Below are 21,308 nucleotides of genomic sequence, written 5' to 3' on the forward strand. Positions count from 1 at the left end.
TGCCCAGGTCAATTCAGTAGTATCACAGCACCATCACGATATCACAGCACCTTCATATACAAATATTAAAATACATCAAATTGGCTGCAACAAAGGCAACAAACCTTCATTTTCCCGATCCTCTTCAGATCGGCAAACCGCTTCTTGATTTGTTGGCCGGACCTGGGGATGCCTGAGGACGCGGAAACGGCCGCCGCTACCTCGGCCCACGCCTGCTTCACCACCGCATTTCGGGGAGGCTGTCCCGACGTCCCAAAGATTTGAATTTGACGCGCCTTGACCTCGTGCGCGAGCACGCTGGTCTCAGCCTGTGTGTAGCGCAACGCACGGCGTCGTGGCTCAGCCCCCTCTGGTCTTTGAAGTGACTCCTCCTGCTGTTCCTCTTGAATCTGTGGAGGTTCTAGTTTCACCTGGACCAGACCGGGACTCATCTCCTGCTGTTCAGGGGAAACCTCGTCTTTACGCACAGGAAGGAGTGTGAGATCTACGAGGAGGAGAGAGGAGGTGAGGTAAAAATCAGCAGACAACTCCTCAATGTGTTTTCTGATTGTATCAGATTTGTATCTTTTAACATTTCTGTCAAGCAAAAGCGACACTTGTCAAAATGTTTGTTTACAAAGTATAAATAACTGTTAACCCATCATTGCTGTCATGCAGAAACCTTGCATCTCCACATTTCAACTTTATTTTTGTAAACGAATGCCCTACTTTGTCCTACAACAGTGTATCACAAAAGTAGCAAAATAGCCTACTGTATCTACAAGCATCGTAAGCTTGTAGATCTGATATTTGTGCTATTAAAAAAACAAAAAAAACATTTGAAAAAGAAAGTGTGTGTGGGTTAATTAATGTTGAACCAAAGACAATTATTAAAAGAGCTTGTATATAAAAACAACATTGGATTCATTTTTCCATTTTCTGAAACATAATAGTTTTGGAAACAAGGTTTCCAACCGACAGCGACGATATGCAACTGTACCGACTAGGGCTGTCAATGAATATTACACATTCAGATTTTAATGTTAAAGGAATATTTGACTGTAACAATTCAAATGTATTTACTTTTTTTCCCAGAGATCACAGAGCCAGCAGTCTAAATACAGCTTACGCTCCTCCCTTGCAACCCAGTAGACACACAGACTCCTCACGGCAGAAACAAGAAAAACCTGAACGCTGTACTGAATGTACACAGCACGTTGAATCACACAACGTCACTTAAATTGATTCAAAATGCTAACTTAGGTCAAGCTGAAGCGGGCGATCCATGTTTCGACGGGATCTCCGCCTGGGACGATTCGCCTCTCCTCTCCTCGACGACCCTCCGCCCGGATCCATCTCCTCCTCTTGCTCACCCCCTGTTTCTGGAGGCGGGGCTTCGCCATACGCAGATGAAGTCCCGTCTTCCCCGACCTCCTCCTGGCCGGATTCAGCTACGGTAGACGAGTCATCTGAGGAAATAACAGTAGAATTAACTGCACTGTTAACTGCATTGTTAACCCATTAAGACCTGGGACCAATTCTACAAATGTCTTCTAAATCATAACAGTTTAGAAAAAAAATACGTATGTTGCTGGATTGGTTATCAAACTTTTTCATGTCAAGGACCACCCAACATTATATGTATTTAGCAGCGGACCCCCATCTCAAAATATTTTGTTCCAGGGACCCCCAGAAGCAAAGATTTGAGTTACAAATGTTCGCTTTAAATTATTGCTATTTTTAAATCGCAAAAAGAAATCTAAAATGACACAGCTATGCGTTCCCGGTCTTAATGGGTTAATTTAATAATGTATATTTAATAATACGTTGTCATTTCATTTGTTTGTGTTATTTGTGTTACGATTCATTCCTTTCCCCTGGGTAATCTTTGTTACACTATTAGGCTACATAGGTTACTGTTGGAGCCACTTTGAAGTGCTTTTTAATTGTGAGATTGTATTATTAATATTTTTCGTTTTCATGTTTCAAATATATTTTTATTAAAGGGGTAAGTGATATGTTTTGGTTAAAACAAAAAGCTTTATGTTAAAAGGTTAAAGCTCTATATTCTGATAGGAATCATTGCTATAGAGCAGTGGTTCTCAACCTGAGTGAAATATTTAATATATAGTTCTCACCAAACAATTGGTTGAAGTAGGCTCTCCAGCTGTGCTAAAATGAGCATGACAGCACACCTAGCCGTTAATAGAATAGATTTGAGAACGGATTAATCACATTAATAGTAATATCAGTTGTGCTGCTTAGACGGAATCTCGGTGCAGAGCAGCAGTGCTGTTGCAACAGCAGTAGGCTAAGTGGCTAGGCTAGCGTTTTGCATGGATTTGCACGGTTAACAACTAAATCTGGCATTAAAAAAATATGAATTTCTATCGAATATTTTAGTTACAATGAGATTGAGCTGCCAGTTAAGTCTCCTTTCTCTGCGTGGTATTTATTCAGTTTGGGAAAAGTTGTCCGACTCTGTCACACAACCTGATCCATCTGAATGGGTCTGGACTGGCTGAGTAAGCGGGGACTAGTTATCTCTGTCAGACCCAGTGTATTTCAGGATAATAGCAGAGATGACACTCGCAAAAAGGCACCTCTTAATATGACACTAAAATTGGAATTAAACAGGAGTGGGCGGAGGAAGAGCCTATAGACACTGACAGTGTGGTATGTAAAGAATGCATGAAACCCTCGCATCTCAAACGGCATCTAACAATCTGCCTGAAAGACAAACCATTTGGTTTCTTAACAAGACAAACTGAATGGGGCCAAGTCCATGATATAATAATAATATAAAACCTCTGTATCAGCTGTGGCTATTTAAAACATTATTGTGTGTGTGTGTGTGTGTGTGTGTGTGTGTGTGTGTGTGTGTGTGTGTGTGTGTGTGTGTGTGTGTGTGTGTGTGTGTGTGTGTGTGTGTGTGTGTGTGTGTGTCTGTGTGTGTGTGTCTGTGTGTGTGTGTCAGTGTGTGTCTGTCTGTCTGTCTGTCTGTCTGTCTGTCTGTCTGTCTGTGTGTGTGTGGCATTGTCTGTCCGTGTGGCATTATCTGTCTGTCTGTCTGTCTGTCTGTCTGTCTGTCTGTCTGTCTGTCTGTCTGTGTGTGTGTGTGTGTGTGTGTGTGTGGCATTGTAAGTGTGACAACTGCAGTGTTTCACCTTGCTGTGCTACCAGGCTACACAGCTGTGAAGAAAATACATTCTTATTAGGAATACATTTGCCTCCTGTGTTAACTGTGCACAGCTGAATAGTATGGGGTAGGTCTACGCTACTGTATTCTACGCTACTGTACAGTATAGATATTTTCTGAGGTGGTACTTGGTGTAAAAAGGTTGAGAACCAGTGCAATAGAGTGTTTGTTCAGTCACAGGGGTCTCCCTGTCTCTCCAGTTCTTTAATAATCAGAAAATACATTTTCAGGTAGGTGAAAAAAAATCAGCAAATCAGGAGAGAGTACCCATTTATCAGCTTCATTTTGATAGTGATCCAGTTCCAAATGTGTCTGCTCATTTATTTGTGTCATCACTTCCAATTTCACTTTAATCTGTATGACTGAGTTCTCTATCCTGATTGAATAAAATTGGTATCCTGATATATAAAGAGCTGGAGAGACATGGAGACTCCTGTTACTGAACAAACAGTCAATAGCAATGAGTACTCAGACTATGGAGCTATTTAACACTTATTTTAGAAAAATCACTTACCCTAACTTTAAATATCTAATTGTATCTAGCAGCCTTCACCTTATAAGTAAATGGTGCATTTATATAGCGCTTTTATCCAAAGCTCTTTACATTGATTGTGCCATTAACCCATTCACACACACATTCATACACCGATGGCGGAGGAAACCATGCAAGGCACCATGCAAGGGGAGCAATTAGGGGTTCAGAGTCTTGCTCAAGGACACTTCGACACTAACTCTAGGGGAGCGCCCCAGCCCCAGCCCCAGCCCGGGATCGAACTGGGAACCTTGCGGTTTTCCAGTTTACTCTACCCGGCCACTCTACCCCTGAGCCACTGCCGCCCCTGAGTGTTGAACTACATAATTTACTTATTGAACTTAGTCATGCTGATCTGATATGGGATTTCCTATGGTAAACTTTACCTTCATAATAAAAGCGTTAGCGTTGAGATTAACTGTAGAATTTGAGTTGGATTGCAGTTTTATTTTGGGGGTTAAATTTGGACAGGAAGTACTGTGGCTTGTTGAAGCTGACATTACATAGCTGGAAAGGTTTGGTGTTAAGGGTGGGAGGCATACCGTTTTTGACCAATTTAGATTTTGGAACATTCATTTGTGGAGTTTTTTTCTCATGTGATTATTATCTTGGACAATCCTTCTATATCTTTTTGTTTTGATTAGAACTCTGCTGCCTTCAGTTCTTTTGTTTTTCATTGTAATTGCATGGCATTACACCTGGCCATCACCAGGTGGGTGTTTATTTGGTAGAATACACCTGCACACACATCTCGGGAACATGGCAGTAATAATTATACTAATAATAATAATGTCATTAATATATGATGATGAATGACAGACATTGTGCATAATAATGTCCGATAATTATGTATAATGAACACAAGTCTGTTGTTTTTGACCATCCATATTACGGCCTTACCATGCTCTCCCACCCACACCCAAAAAGAACCCAACCAAAACCAGGTGGAATTGGAAGGAAATTGAATTACCTGTTACCCCGCCATCCTCAAACCCCCCAAAGCCGTCAACACTTTCGGGGAAGAGAGAAGAGGCAGCGATGTCCTCTGGTGATATCAGAGCCTCCACCGTAGCCGATTCACCTCCCGTGACCATCTGTTGCCCTCTGTTAGCGACGACCTTTGGAGTGAATATTTTATTGACAATTTCAAATTACAGCAGTAGGCTACGATACAAAGAGACAAATTGATTAATCGCCATGAGCCATTGTGGCCAATGTGAATATTCAACATCTATACAGGCAACAAACCTTCACTTTCACGATCCTCCTCAAATCGGAAAACCGCTTCTTGATTTGTTGGACAGACCTGGGGATGCCTGAGGACGCCGAAACGGCCGCCGCTACCTCGGCCCACGCCTGGTTCACCACCGATTTTCGGGTAGGCTGGGTCGATGTCCCAAAGATTTGAATTTGACGTGCCTTGACCTCATGCACGAGTACGTTGGTCTCAGCCTGTGTGTAGTGCACAGCACGGCGTCTTGGCTCCATCTCCTCCTCTCGCTCTCCCCCCGTTTCTGGTGGTGGGGCGTCGCCAGATGCGGACGAAGTCCCGTCTTCCCCGACCTCCTCCTGGCCGGATTCAGCTTTGGTGGACGAGTCATCTGTGGAAATAACATAAACAATAACTGCATTGTTAACTGCGTTGTTAATTTACAATAAATTGTAATTTAGTTTTCCTCTAGAATTGTATCTAGCAGCCTCCTGCTGTTCTACATACTGCCAACCAGGTGAAGAAATCACAGATTGAGGCTTTAATCGTTGCTTTTATAAGAAATTTGACTACTTCAAATGCTCTAATCTTAAAACAATAATCGAAAATAGCCGATCTACAAGCTCTCAATGCGGACACATTGAGAGCTTGTAGATTGGCTATTTTCGCTGCACAACATGCTTCCATAGAAGACATGCTGGCTTCTATGGAATCCAAACGACTGAAATTAGTTGTGGCGACTGAGAACTTTAATCCATGTGCGTTGCTTATAAAGCAGATTTCAAACTCGGGTCACAAATTATGTTATCATGACAAAAGTTAGCAATTTATTTTACTTCATCTTCTACAACACAGATGGATTGTAAGTATTCTAATTAGGCTCATACATTTTGTCACCATAGCGACAATATGTGGTTAGTCGGCTTCATATTCCGACAGTGGATGTCAGGGGTGCACTTCTGCCACTGTAAGAAGTTAACTTTATACCTAAAATACAAAGTGCATCTAGCAAGTTTAGGACATTTGGCATGCTGGGAACTGGAGCTATGGCTGTTTAAAGCCCAGCCAATAGGAATTGTAGATCGGCTATTTTCACTTCCTGTTTGGCGTTGAAGTTTGAGGCTTCGCCACGGTCAAGCAGTTTTACGAAAACTCAAGCTTTTGATATCTTTTCATCTGTAAGGTCTTTTGTGTACGCCGAGCGAATTTGAGGCGGATCTGACAATTCGCCTAGGAGGAGTTCGTTAAAATACAACGCGTGGCGGCTGGTCTCACAAGATCACAGAGCCGTCAGTCAGAGGCAGAAGGGAGAAGTCTCCCCTCAAGGCTTTACTTAATCGTACGACGGTGCCGCATGCAAACGCGTTGATGCAACGTGTTGTGGGTCTTGTAGATTAGCCGTGTTTGCCACTGACGTGACACCGTCATACAGCGAAGAATACATCAGCTGCCTCGCTGGCTGCCTGCCTGCCTGTAACAAACAGACTTCACACTGACCGCAGACACACCGTTGCCTCGGAGTCGGTAGGCTTTTGACTTGCAGTTGCTCGGTATTAGAAAGCACACAAGTTTACTCACACAATGTCACTTTAATATGATTCAACAGGTCAAGCTGAAACGGGCGATTCATTTCGTAGTGAAGGCAGACAGTTTACAACGAGACTCGACCACCGAAAAAAATGCGATGTCAAAACTATGCATGGATTCTTGGCCCTCACAGTAAAATTCCCACGTGTCACATTCTTGTAGCCTACCTTAATTTGATTTAAACCAAAAACAATTACCCTTCCTATACAAACCCATTGTAACTTCAAACTCCATTTTAATCATGATAGATCCATTGGAAACACCCGTCCTTGGTTCTGGTGACTGATGTTGTCCCTCTAATGTGAGGAGACAGTTTTCTTTTTTTTTTTCAATTACTTTTTTCATTTATTTTTAATATTTTGGGAGGAGAATGTAAAAAACGAAATTTAAAAAAATAATAACAATAATAATAATCGAAAAAAACACGGTCCACTCACGTATTAGGAGGGCAGGATGAGTCACCAGAACCATGAATCTAACATGTTAAAAATGGAGTTTGAAGTTACAATGGGTTTGTATAGGAAGGGGGCGTGTCTGATAAAATGAATATCAAATATCTAAATACTGAATCAAGCAACTTAAACTGTCTGGGGGGTTCACAAAAGCCTGAGTAGACGATAAAATTACACATTTCTTTTAGAGTGAAATATGCCTTTAAAATAATATTCAACTACAATTTCAGATGTGATATTAATAATTATAATTTTATAGTACGTTCAGAGCCATCAGTCGAACTCAGTGATTCTCAACCTTTTCAGGCTGTAAGGATAAGGATAAGGATACTTCTAACAAGGATATAGGACTTCTAAGGATATTTCTGTGACGCCCGAAATAATCGTATTTCAACTGGGGACCCCCCAAAATAATCATATTTGAACTGGGGACCCCCCAAAATAATCTATTTGACCTGGGGACCCCCAAAATAATCATAATTGAACTGGGGACCCACCCAAATAATCTACTTGAACTGGGGACCCCCAAAATTATCATATTTGAACTGGGGAACCTCCACCCTGATTAGCACTTGGAATGTAGCTGAGGCATCACATCTAGTTTGACTCGGTTCCACAGATAGATATTGTGGAGAATAGCAGATCTACAAGCTTACCACTAAAGAATGTGGGGACCCCTCTGGGGGCCCCGACCCACAGGTTGAGAACCACTGTAGGGGATACAGGATAGGTGGCACCAGGGACATCTGGGCACCTCGATGTAAAATTGGCTATTTTATCCAAAATGTTAAAAATATGATATTTGAAAAATGGTCCTAAGTTAATGTATTCATTCATTCAAGTATACTCATGATGTGAACATGCACGGTAACATGCATTGGCAAATAGCCAATTTAACACCGAGGTGCCCACTCTTCCTTGGTGCCCAGTGCCACTGCCACCTATATATCCTGTTACCGTTACTAGGACGACAGCAGACGCCTCCACTCTCCAGTTAATACATGGTCTCATTACAAACCAACACACTTGGCAGATCGTTATAGAGAATCTCTAACGCTATATGGACCAAGCTAATCCAACGTGTGTAAACCAGGGCTCATCATGCAATGTGTACGTACACGGACAAAATGTGTCCTTGGCAAGACATGTGTCCTTGGCAAGACATGTACTTATTTTGATCATAAGCCCACTTAAGACCCAATTATTGAATGTCTCAGAATATGTATGACACTGATTTAGTACAACACTATGACACATTAAGAGTCCACTAGGAGGACAGTAGTTCTCAAACTTTTTATATTCAAGGACCCCCATAACTCTGGGAGTGCACAACGGGTCCATTTGGTTCCATATGTGCACTCTCAGAGTTTCTGGTAGGTAATATTATTGTCCACTTATTTGTATGTCCATGCCAAAAATGTAAATTTGACAAAGATGTCCCCCACAAGCCAGCATGGCGATGACCTAGCCTTAGATCAAGACCATCGTAGATGTATTTGATCGACTTTGTCATTTTAATAGTGCGTGCCAACGTGTCGTCACCACGGGGGGCGTGGCATAGTAGCTGCAGACATACTTGTGGGAGGCCGGAGGCAATGTTAAGTCGACCTGTTTATACCCGACAAAGATGTCCGCGGCCGCGCTACCAAATTGCACTTGTTGACGCCCCCTTCAGGATTTTTTGGTACGCACTATATCTAAGAGAATACCCCCACTGGACTTTCACCAGTAAAGCCCTTACTTCTCCGTACATGTACACACGCAAAATATAAGGTGCTTACCCGGTTGCCCCAAATGTTAACTTTCGGTCCGGAGTCTTTGTGTACTGTATTGGTCCATATTGTTCAATAAAGAAGTGTTTTAATTCTGTCTGTGGCCGAATGCCATTTTTCCCCCTAGTTTACATCCGGTTTATATTGAGTGTAGTTCCGGCTTTCACCGAATGCGCCCCGTCACTACCACCCATTGGGAACTTCCGACAGAATCGGCCACAGACGGGATTAAAATATTTCTTTATTGAAAGATATGGACTAATACATTGCATAAAGACTCCGGGCCGCTAGTTAACATTTGGGGCAACCGGGTCAGCAACTTATATATATTTTGTGAACATGTACGGAGAACTATGGGCTTTACTAGTGAAAGTACAGGTCAAACTGGGGGGGGGGGGGGGGGGGGGGTAAGACTCTACAGCTAAGACTCTATATAAAAATAGCGATGACCCGTTGTGTGAACATGTGTTTGAAAAGCAGCTTAACCAACCTGCTCTGTGGAGTTTGACGTGTGGCTGTAAAATCACGTCCAGCAGTTTGTCTTGTCTCTCCAGCAGAGTTTCTAGTGTCTCTATCTCTCTCTGGAAGAGGTTGCACATGAACTCTGCCGCCACACTGAGGCGCTCCAACACAAACACTCTGACATTAACCGTCACACTACAAACATCAGCACCACGCTGCTGTTTCTCCAATACACACAATATCTCCTCTCCCACCGAAGTCAGCTGTTCATTTATCGACAGCTAGAGACTCTATTTTCACTCGTGTTCGTGTATGAGACATTTTTCACCACGCTCTCTCTCTTTGTTGCTCAGCAGCACCGCGTGAGTGTGAAAAACTCGGAAGAACTACACGCGCTAACTTCCGTGGTCAACGTGGTTCAAGCATACGCAATAAAAGCATTTTGCCCCCTGGTGGTGGAGGTGTGTAGCAGTTTCTCATGTGATTCACGAGAAGAGGAACAGAATTGCTTGTGACAAAGCTGAGATGCTTATTTTAGCTAAGACATATCTTCTACTCTTGCTTAAATCTCTCTCTCTCTCTCTCTCTCTCTCTCTCTCTCTCTCTCTCTCTCCACTTTTTTTAATGCAGTCTTGTTTTTCCATTTTTATTTAGGTATCCAAAGAGCAGAGAGAGTAAGATTCTCACTGGGCAGCCATAAACTCTCAGGCGTTGATAGACAGTGTTGACAGTCACTGATTGACAGCTGTCTGCCAATCAATCAGTCAACACCTGCAAATAATTTTTCAAAAACTGCAATGTAGAATACTCTGTTACAATTAAAAGTCCAGAATTCAAAATGTTCTTGAGTAAAAGTATAAAAGCATTTGCATCAAAATGTACAAGCTAGAACGGCCTGTAACAAGCGATCGCGATGACTTTTTTTTTCTTTCTCACGGAAGCACAGTAAAACCCTCCATGTTTAGCAACCGTCAGTGGATCAATCAAACTGGATATAAATATTCTGTGACTAGTTGAAAAGGTAAGGAAATGAAAAATCGCTGGCCGTGGGCGATTCATTTATGCATTTAATCTGTCAGTGAAAGAGTTAAAGATATCATGAAACTGAGAAAACATCCAGCACTCAATAAATGTCCTTTTCACATTTTTCTTTATTTCATTTTTCCTCACCCAGACCTCCCCAGCGTTGTGTCAAGACAACAGGAAGTGAAGTTTAATAATAATAATACATACAATGTATATAGCGCTTTTCTAAATACTCAAAAGTCGCTTTACAAAAACAGAAACAAAATTAAAAAAACTTTATCAGATTAAAAACTAGTATATGAATAAAAGGTAGAAGGTTGAATTGGTTGAATTAGGTAGAGAATGCATGTCTGAAAAGGTGGGTTTTGAGTGTTTAAGTGGTGTATATCCAAATTAAAACAGGTGCAAAATGTCATCACCTTGAAAGCTAATAATGCTGTCTCTATATAATATTATTAATAGATACCAGGACAAAAACAATAACTATGTGAAATATCATGCAATTGAAGTAATTCAACATTCAAATACACATTGTAGGATGATCACAGTGAACTCTATCTATACATAAATATAGGCCACTTGAAAGGGCTTGCTGAGTGCCTGAAAGGTTAGCAAACCAATATGTGACTCATGAGATTCAAAAATACATAATGAAAAAAATGCACACGGCCAAAGATTTTTAAAAACAAATGAATCTAGTATTTCTTTTGTGAAAGTCGTTGCGTGTAGGTAGGTTTTATAACTATTTAACCAATGAAAAATATTAAAAAGAGCTTGTGATTAAATAACTTAATTTGTTACATGAGAAAGGGCATTTCTCCTGTATGCCTTCTCATGCGTGTTTTTAATTCATCCCTTTGACTACAGCCTTTGTGTTTTTCCCTTTTATGGGTCCTGATGTGCCTTTTTAGAGTACTCGTAGTAACAAAGCCTTTCCCACAAACTGTACAGGTAAAAGGCCTTTCTCCTGTATGAGTCCTTGTGTGATCTTTTAGAGTATTCATGCACCCAAATCCTTTGCCACAGATAGTACATATATAGCTTTTTTCTCCTGTATGCAAAATCATGTGAGTTTTTAAACTACTCTTAGTACTAAAGTGTTTCCCACAAACTGTACAGATAAAGGGTCTTTCTCCTGTATGAGTCCTAGTGTGATCTTTTAGAGTATTCATGTGCCCAAAAGCTTTGCCACAAATGTCACATAAATAGCTTTTTTCTCCTGTATGCAAATGCATGTGTTGTTTTAATTTACTCTTACTACTTAAGTGTTTTTCACAAATTGTACAAGCAAATGGCTTTCCCCCTGTATGGATCATGGTGTGGTTCTTCAAACCATCACTATCACGAAAGTGTTTGTCACAATCTGTACAAGCAAATGGCTTTTCCCCTGTATGGAACATTGTATGGTTCTTCAAACCACTACTATTACGAAAGTGTTTGCCACAATCTGTACAAGTAAATGGCTTTTCCCCTGTATGGACCATTGTGTGTTTCTTCAGACTGTGCAACTAAAGTGATCCTTCACTTTGGGAGTCCTCGTGTGATCTTTTAGAGTTGTTATGTGCCCAAATCCTTTGCCACAAATAGTATATACATAGAGTTTTTCTCCTGTATGCGAAATCATGTGTCTTTTTAAATCACTCCTTCTACGAAATTGTTTGTCACAAACTGTACAAGCAAAAGGATTTTCCCCTGTATGGATCCTTGTGTGGTAATTCAGATTTCCCCTTTGAGTAAACGTTTTGCCACAAACTGTGCAACTAAAGGACCTTTCTCCTGTATGAGTCATCGTGTGATATTTCAGAGTTGTTATGTGTCCAAATCCTTTGCCACAAATAGTACATATATAGCGTGTTTCTCCTGTATGCAAAACCATGTGTCTATGTACATGACTCCTCCTCGTAAAGTGTTTATCACAAACTGTACAAGCAAAAGGCTTTTCCCCTGTATGGATCCGTGTGTGGCAATTCAGATCTCTCCTGTCAGTAAACATTTTGCCGCAAACTGTGCAACTGAAAGGTTTCTTCACTTGGTGAGTCTTGATTAAGTGAGTTTGTGTTGATGATTTCCGGTCCTGGGAGCGTTTTTCTTGTGTATGCAAAAGCATGTGACGTTTTACATCACTCCTTCTACGAAAGTGTTTGTCACAAACTGTACAAGCAAAAGGCTTTTCCCATGTATGGATACTTGTGTGGCAATTCAGACTTCTCCTTAGAGTAAACATTTTGCCACAAACGGTGCAACTAAAGGGTTTCTTCACTTCGTGAGTCTTGATTAAGTGAGTTTGTTTTGATGATTTCAGGTCCTGGGACAGCTTGTTGCTCAAAGACAATCTTTGTCCTTTCAGATGTTGTGTCTTGTGTGATTTCAGTGTGTTCAAAGCTGATGGACCTTCCCCGGTCCCCTCGCACTCACTGTCTTCAGTGTCAGATTCAGAACAATGTGAAGAGAGGAGCTGGTCATCACTAGTTGGTTGTGATGCTCCACAGTCCTCTACATCAGTTTGTGTTTTCATTTGTTGAGTTGAGGTGCCGGCTACAGGCTCTGTCTCACTGTTTTCATCATCACCTTCACTTTTCACTGCTAGTAATGTCAATGTTGACCCATCATTCTCCTCTGGTCTTTGAAGTAGGTCCTCCTGTTTCTCTTTAATCTGTGGAGACTCTGGTTCCTCCTGGACCAGACTGGGGCTCTTCTGCTGTTCAGGTGAAACCTTCTCTATATACCCAGGGAGCTGCGGGAAGTCTAAATAGACAAATGCAGTGAAATCCATTAAATGATTTAACTTAAATATATCCCATGCAATGTTTCCTCTGTAGCTGTGGTAGTTGGAAGATTTTCCACTGTAAATAAATGCTCAATTCAGTCTATCCTCATTTATCAGAGACATTTGTTATTCGCTGCAACCATTCTAATTCACCAATACTCTGGGACTGCGATTGAAATGGACAACCCAGTGAACTACCGATTAATTGGATATCTATGTTTCTGGACAAAAATACAAGGTTTCCAAATATGTGTATTACAATGGTTTTAATCTATGGTGGCGCTGTTGGCTATTTTAAGGGAATAGAATAAGGATAGGTACCAATTAAGTATCAAATAAAATAATATTCCGATCATGAAAATGTTATATTTGATTAAACAGTACGTTTAAACGGTATGTTTCCAAGAATGAGATATGATTTATACACACATTATTATTCCAATACACAGGACTTTCTTTTTTTCTGAGAGAAAAAAAAAAGGGGGGGAAAAAGCGTGGGCTGCCGGCCAAATGGCTGTTCATTAGAGCAGTGGTTCTCAAACTTTTTCGTCTCCAACCCTGTAAAAAAAAATCTTTGTACTTGATGTTTAACCACCCATAACCCGTAACATTTAAACCTTACATTTATTTCATATTAGTGTCTAAGTGGTTAAACTGATGAATTCCAAATATTATCAAAGTATTTTGCGGCACCCCTGGACTTTCATCATGTATTTATAATCACACAACCAAGGACCTCCTCTTAGAAGGAGGTAGATACCCAACCTGGGAGGTCTTTTATTAGAGCTAAAATGTATGTATTTGTCCTACAGTACGTGTCCTATCTAAGCTAAATCTAAAGATATATATATATATATATATATATATATATATATACACACACACACATACACACACACACACACACACACATACATATATATAAATATATATAGACATACATATACATATATATATATATATATATATATATATATATATATATATATATATATATATGTTGTCGCTGTCAGGCGGGAACCAGCCAACTCCATTTTCAGCGTCTTTTTTTCTTTCATAAATCAACATTGCAGAGATGCAAACCCTTATTTACGTCTGTGCAAATATATATATATATATATTGTACCAATGAAAAGTATTAAAAAGTGCTTCTGACAAAACCTCCCAACTCCATTGGATCCTAAAACTGTCGGTCAAATCACCCAACTCCACCCCCTCTCCTCTCCGTGCTGCCGTAAGTGCCGTTCCACAGTGCTGTGTGCTGTGCACGCAGGACACTAGGACAGAGCTGCTGCGAGGCAGCAGATAAACAAAGTCTAAACGAGGCAGGGTTTTTTCCCCCGTAGTCTGTTAAAACTATGCAGTGTACCTGCTTATAAAACTTAGCACAGACGCTAATGTTATGAAAACAAGTAATGAGAAATGAGTTCATATAGCATTACTCCTGCTAGTTTTACTGAAACTTCAACTCTGTGATCCCCTCTTTGCAGAAGTTATTTTAATATTTAAAGTCCTGCTTATTATTGTAGGCCTATATAATAAATGTCATGAAGCATCAGGGCATTAATTCACACGTTGTGATGCATTGTGAGCTTGGAGATAAATTGTCAGCTTAGCCCCATTTGGAACCTCTCCCTCCGCAGCGATTGGAGCCATTGTCAGCTGTTCTGATCAATGATGGACACAACTCCTAACTCCACTTGAGCTGGATTTGGGTAAAGTGGTGATAATATAATACATGTATCTGACAATATATAGTCACAATACCAACTTTGATTAGGCAGTATTGCTTTGTTTTAAAAAAATATAAGGTTTTCCTTATTTCCTGAAAAAAAAATATTTTGAGCGTTTTGGAGTTAGCTGATCTCTCTCTCTCCCTCCCTCTCCCTCTCTCTCTCTCTATATATATATATCTTCTAATAAAACATATATTTTGTTTGTTTTCATAACTTGATCCATTGTTTTTTGTTTTGTCCCTATTTTGTCAAATAAACATTAAAAAAGGTATTTTTATTTTTTCGAAAATTATTTTTCATATTTGAATATACATATTTTCCCCATATTCTAGGAATATTCGAAATTTGAATATTAATTTACCAGCCCCCCACACACACACACAAACACACACACACACACACACACACACACACACGTTTTACATTTCAGACATCCTACCGTTTCAATGCTAAAATAAAACATAATGGGTAAATGTGTAAAACATGTAAGGCCTAACGGCAACCGGTTACTAAAATGTCTACAAACGGCGATCCCTAATTGAAAACTATTTCTATAAACGAGTATACACATTGTATACAGCCTAACAGATTCATCTTGCAAAAAATAGATTTATTAGCTGCATTACACGTTGTGCACTGTGTGTGCGTGCGTAATGATTTGTAACGAGCAATCAAAGGGCTCTGCACAAAAATGGACACTTCAGACTAATCCTTCATAACGTAGCTCAGCTGACCTGTTCAGGCAATAAATAAAAATATAGGCGACTCACAGGTTATACTGTAATAGGCAATGGTGGGTCCTGTCTGTGCGTCCGGTTGGGACAGCTTCGGGAAAGTTGATGACGCATTTGTGGAGATCTCTCAGGGGTAGATATTAAGGGAAATGTGCCACTGTGGCTGGCCCGACCATTGTAACCACTGTGGCCTAGGACATTAAAAGTATTGATCCCCACAATAAGGAAAAAGAACAAAGTTGATCCAGAATGTTTCCCTAAAATAAAAATCCCCTTTTTACTCCTAAAATAAACAAGCAAGAAACCTGCCTAATCTGCTGCCTATTACAACTACTACAACTAGCTACAAATAGATACTTTAATATAGGTCTAAAGCAAATGTTAATTATCAAAATAATTGTATGATAAACTTATCTAAAAGTAGTAGTTTTATTATGCACTTTCTGTTTGTCTGTCATTGTTAGGAGGTAGAAATATAATGTTAGGCATTGGCTACTGTACTGTTAGGTAGCCCTGCATTGGGGTTTATGCTGGCATAAATAGTACATCACATACCGTGTAGGCTACATTCCTGCTGCAGATAATCAGTTATCCAGCACAGGCTGATTTAGACCCTGAAGTGTATGATAATTAATTGCTATGGTATTACTGTGAAAATGCTGATCTACAAGCTCACAGCATGTCTCAAGTGCGACGTGTTGTAGATCTTCTAGATCGGCGTTTTAGAACAACACTACATAAAAATAAAGAATTTCCTCAAATAATTACCAACTACAAACTCCAATTAAAATGGAGTTTATAGTTACAATGGGTTTGTATAGGAAGGTCTGTTAAAATGAATATCAAATATCTAAATACTGAATCAAGCAACTTAAAAACTGTCTGGGGTCCTCTGGGGTTCTCTTTTATGCCGAGGGTAGTTAAAATGAACCCAAACATGTTTGAAAATAAACCATCCTTTTAGACATAGACGTAGACATACTTTTACAGAGGTTACGGTTGGGAATACGGTTAGCTTTAGGCATAATTTTACTGAGGTTAAGGTTTGGAATAAGGTTAGGTTTAGGCGTAGTTGCAAAAACGCTACGAAGAAGTTCAACAAGGCAAAACTGTCAATCACAGCGACTACTGGCCAATCACAGCGCATGCTTACAAGGTCTTGCTGTCTTGAGCATCAGACATGCTCGCCTGACTTCCTGATGCTAGAGCTAGGCAAGGCAACATTCTCTGTCAGTGCTCCATCTGCTTGGAATGAGCTTCATAAGTCTGAACTTAAAAGTTTGCTCACTTTCACTTTTATTTATAAGTTTTCCCTTTTTTTAAACAATTGGTTTAGCTTTTTCTTTTACATTTTTGAGTATTTTATGTCTTCTGATTCATGTGTTTTAATAATTGTTATATGGATGAAACAACCTGTTCTGTATTGTTACCTTGGCTACATTGAAAGTGAGGGCCTGCCCCCTAAATTATATGCCCGAGTTTAAAGCTGCACTATACGCCACTATACGAGTTTAAAGCTGCAGCATGTAACTTTCCTCTTCTACCCCGGATTTGAACCCAGTTTCCTGTGCAAGTGCTGACATTTTTACCATTGAGCTAATAGAGCATGCCTGCTAGCTGAGGAGATACATTGAATCTTGACGATCAGGTCAAACTTCGTATCAGATCCTGTGACTAGGTGAGACATGACCTTTGACAAGATCTAAATGTCTCAATAGCAGAGCAGGGAGACAAAATTCAACCACCCCAATTGAGTTATAATGTATTAAAAACATACTCTACCATTGCCTACAGATTGGACAACGTTACATTATTCATTAAAAGAGTTATATAGTGCTGCTTTAAATAAAGGTTATGATGATGATGACGATGATAATGATGAAATGTGCCTGATTTGTGGTGATAATAATCCTAATAAACTGCCGTGTCATTGTGAACCGATCTGATGCCCGGAGAGATGCAGAGCCTATAATTCCTTGGGGTGGTATTCCCCCTTTAAATGTTTCAAATATTATATTAAAATAATAACAATAATAATAATAATAACAACAATAACAATGATGATAATAATAATAATTAGATTTTGACACTGTGGGATGTATACTACTTGCGAGCTTAACAAAAGGTCTTGATTAATATTCAACTACAATTTCAGATTTGATATTAATAATAATGATATTTTTATAGTGCGTTTTCGCGAGGCTTTGGGCCCCTGTAACCTTACACAGCAGCTTGTCTCTCAACCTTTTAAGGCTGTGACACCCCAAAATATCATATTTGAACTGGGGACCACCCAAAATAATCTATTTGATCTGGGGACCCCCCAAAATAATCAAATTGTAATTGGGGATAAGCCAAAAATAATCTATTTGAACTGGGGACCCCCCAAAATAATCCTATTTGAACTGGGGACCCCCCAAAATAATCATAATTGAACTGGGGACCCTGCAAAATAATCTATTTGAACTGGGGACACGCCAAAATAGTCATATTTGAACAGGGGACCCCCCACTCTGAGACGCACTTGGAATGTAGTTGAGGGCGAGGCATTACATTTAGTTTGACTCGGTTCCACAGATAAATGGAAAAAATAAAGGAAAATAGCAGATCTACAAGCTCACCACAAAATGAGGGGTACCGACCCAAACTGTTAGGGGTCCCTAAGACTCTCTTAGATATAAAAATGTAAAAATCGATAAAATACATCTAAGATAGTCTTAATCTAAGGCTAGCGATGACCCGTGGTGTGAACATGTGTTTGAAAAGCAGCTTAACCAACCTGCTCTGTGGAGTTTGATGAATGGCTGTAAAATCACGTCCAGCAGTTTGTCTTGTTTCTCCAGCAGGGTTTCTAGTGTCTCTATCTCTCTCTGGAAGAGGTTGCACATGAACTCTGCCGCCACACTGAGGCGCTCCAACACAAACACTCTGACATTAAGCTTCACACTACACACATCAGCACCACGCTGCTGTTTCTCCAAAACACACAATATCTCCTCTCCCACCGACGTCAGCTGTTCATTTATCGACACCCGTAGAGACTCTATTATCACTCGCGTATGAGACATTTTTCACCACGCTCTTTCTCTCTTTGTTGCTCAGCAGCACCGTGAAAAACTCGGAAGAACTACACGCGCGTACTTCCGGGGTAAACATGGTTCAAGCATGCGCAGTAGAATGATTCACTGTCCCTTACTGCATTTCGCCCCCTGGTGGAGGAGGTGTGTAACTGTCACTGGAGAGAGAGAGAAAGAGAAAGAGAAAGAGAAAGAGAGAGAGAGAGAGAGAGAGAGACAGACAGACAGACAGACAGACAGACAGACAGACAGACAGACAGACAGACAGACAGACAGACAGACAGACAGACAGACAGACAGACAGAAAGAATACAGGACAGGTCACAGGTGGGCACTAGGGACATCTGGGCACCATTTATTTTTAAGACTGGGCAGTAGAGAAGAGTGGGCACCGGGAAATGTGGGCACCCGGAAGAGTTGGAACTCTGGGGGGGAGAAGAGTTGGCACTAGGAAGAGTGGGCATGCAACATTTGTTGTTGTTGGTAAGAAATATTTATAAAGGATATTAAGAGACCCATTTTTGTGTTACCCACTGTTCTTCAAACCCCCAAACACAACACAACAATGAGGTCAAAAGTACAATATACAATATAAGTGTTTATTTGCGAAAATAGTACTGAGGTCAGAAGTTCAGTATAACAGAGTTTCAAAAGTAGAGTTTAATTTGGGCAAAATATAGAAAATAGTACTGTTAAAAAATGTAATGGTCAAATACCTGAAAACGTTAAGGAGCCAAAGTTGAAAAGAAAGACACTTGCAAAACACTTTCTGCTGACACAAATCCTAAGACTTCAAAGTATTCCCATTTAGGTGCCCACCTCTTCTCCCCTCAAAGTCCCCTCTCTTGCAAGTGCCCACATTTCCCCAGTGCCCACTGCCCAGCTGGACAAGTTTATTTTTATTTTTGACAGATCTTTATAATGACAAAGGTACATTTTTACCCCGATGAAACAAGCCATAGTGATTTCTTGGGTTTATCCTTTTAGCATCCTTTTGTATGAAACTGCACGTCTGTGCTGTTTTTGCAAACTGTTAATAAAGTGTTCAATCACTCAATCGAAACCTAAAGTAAATCTTTTAAGCAGATGCTGTGTTACCCGTGGTGTTAGTTACCATGAGAAAAATGCATGTTATTTGCCTAACAGACGTAACTCGAGGGGAAAAATACCTTGTATATTAACTTCAGAAAGTTGAGGTGCCTCATCAACGTTGGTGTTGTGACTTTATATATTGTCAGATACTTGCATATTAAAGTCATTATATTATCACCACTTTACCCCAATCCAGCTCAAGTGGAGTTTTGTCCATCATCGATAAGAACAGCTGACAATGGATCTCCAAGCTCACAATGCATCACAACGCGTGAATTAATGCCCTGATGCTTCATGACACAGCTTATATAGGCCTACAATAATAAGCAGGACTTTAAATATTACAATAACTTCTGCAATGAGGGGTTCACAGAGTTGCAGTTTCTGTAGAACTAGCGAGGTAAATACTATATGAACTCATTCCTTGTCACATTCCTCTCCTCAGAAAACACTACATATATGTTGGAAATAGAATTGTTTTCATAACATTAGCATCAGTGCTAAGTTTGACAAACAGGCACACTTGCATAGTTACTTTTATCAGACTACGCGGGAAAAAAAACCTGCCTCGTTAAAGTTTTATTTTCTTCCGCTCTGACTCTGCAGCTGTTCTGTGTGCCACGCAGGGAAAAGGGGGTGGAGTTGGGTGGTTTGGTCGACAGTTTGAGGATCCAATGGTTTTGTCAGAAGCGCTTTTTAATACTTTTCATTGGTTCAATATTGTTTTAATCAACACACAGACGTAAAGGGTGTTCAATAGCGTTGATTTCTGAAAATAAATGAGGAAAAGGCTGAAAATTTAGTTAGCTGGTTTCTGCCCGACAGCGACAATATGTAATCATATGGACAGGAAATATACAGTATCTTTCTAAATGATGTGGATTAAAACAGTATCTTGCAAATAAATTGAATTTGTTTAATTACTGACATAGTCAGGTTGCTTAGGACCAGATTTTTGAAAAATGTGGACACGGCTGACATGCACCACATTTTTTCCACATGCTCTCCATCGAGTTTAATTTTTGAGGGGTAGCCACCATAGACATATAAAGGTAGACGCCTCCTTTGGCTCTGAGGCATTGGTATCTCGGGCGCCATTTTAGCGTAGGAAAGCTTCCCTGAAGCTTCCGTGTGTGTCACAGAAGGTAGGCCAATCAGAGCCAGGTGCACAAGGGGCGAGCTCCCTCGCCAGGTGGGGGCGGGTCTTTTTGTAACCCAGCTCTTAACCCTTTTAAAAGGCAGCAGCTGCGTACTGCGCAGCATCCAGTTAGTTGGAACTTGGCAAACTCCACACTATGGATTTGTGCAATAATAAATCGTCTTTTACTGCAGTTTAAACAGGTTCCTAGAGATATGGTCTTTCAAAGTTGATAGCTCTGTTCTGACCTGAATAGCTAACATTAAGGATGTTGGATAAAGGCAATTCTGCAATTTGGCCAGCATATTTCATGTAGTCTGTCAGTGAATGCAGACAAAAATATTTTGTGACTATTACTGTTACTTGAAAGTATTTTGGTATGAAAATATGCAATTTAGATGTAACCAAATATAGGCCTACGCCTACTTGATCCACAACTCCATGTCTCGCATTTGTGACAAACTTAACCGCTTGAAAATAGGTTGACAATTCAGGGAGTTGTGATGATTTTAATTGTGGAGAGACCGTCTGCTTCAATGGACATA

General features: G+C 40.2%; 1 protein-coding gene across 1 annotated transcript in view; it reads right to left on the reverse strand.

Moving 5' to 3' along the window:
* Positions 1-18,524, reverse strand: part of LOC308084539 (ATP-dependent translocase ABCB1-like) — a gene marked incomplete at both ends in the record, with an annotated part of 84,313 nt that extends 65,789 nt beyond the window's left edge. The window contains 5 exon segments of the mRNA XM_080427206.1: positions 105-484; positions 1,239-1,448; positions 4,681-4,828; positions 4,959-5,311; positions 18,236-18,524. Of these exon segments, the coding sequence (XP_080283332.1) occupies positions 105-484; positions 1,239-1,448; positions 4,681-4,828; positions 4,959-5,311; positions 18,236-18,524 (1,380 nt within the window).
* Between the last annotated feature and the right edge of the window lie 2,784 nt (positions 18,525-21,308).

The sequence above is a fragment of the Gymnoscopelus braueri genome (genome assembly GCF_963280865.1).
Source record: "Gymnoscopelus braueri genome assembly, chromosome: 4".
NCBI classification, from domain to species: domain Eukaryota; kingdom Metazoa; phylum Chordata; class Actinopteri; order Myctophiformes; family Myctophidae; genus Gymnoscopelus; species Gymnoscopelus braueri.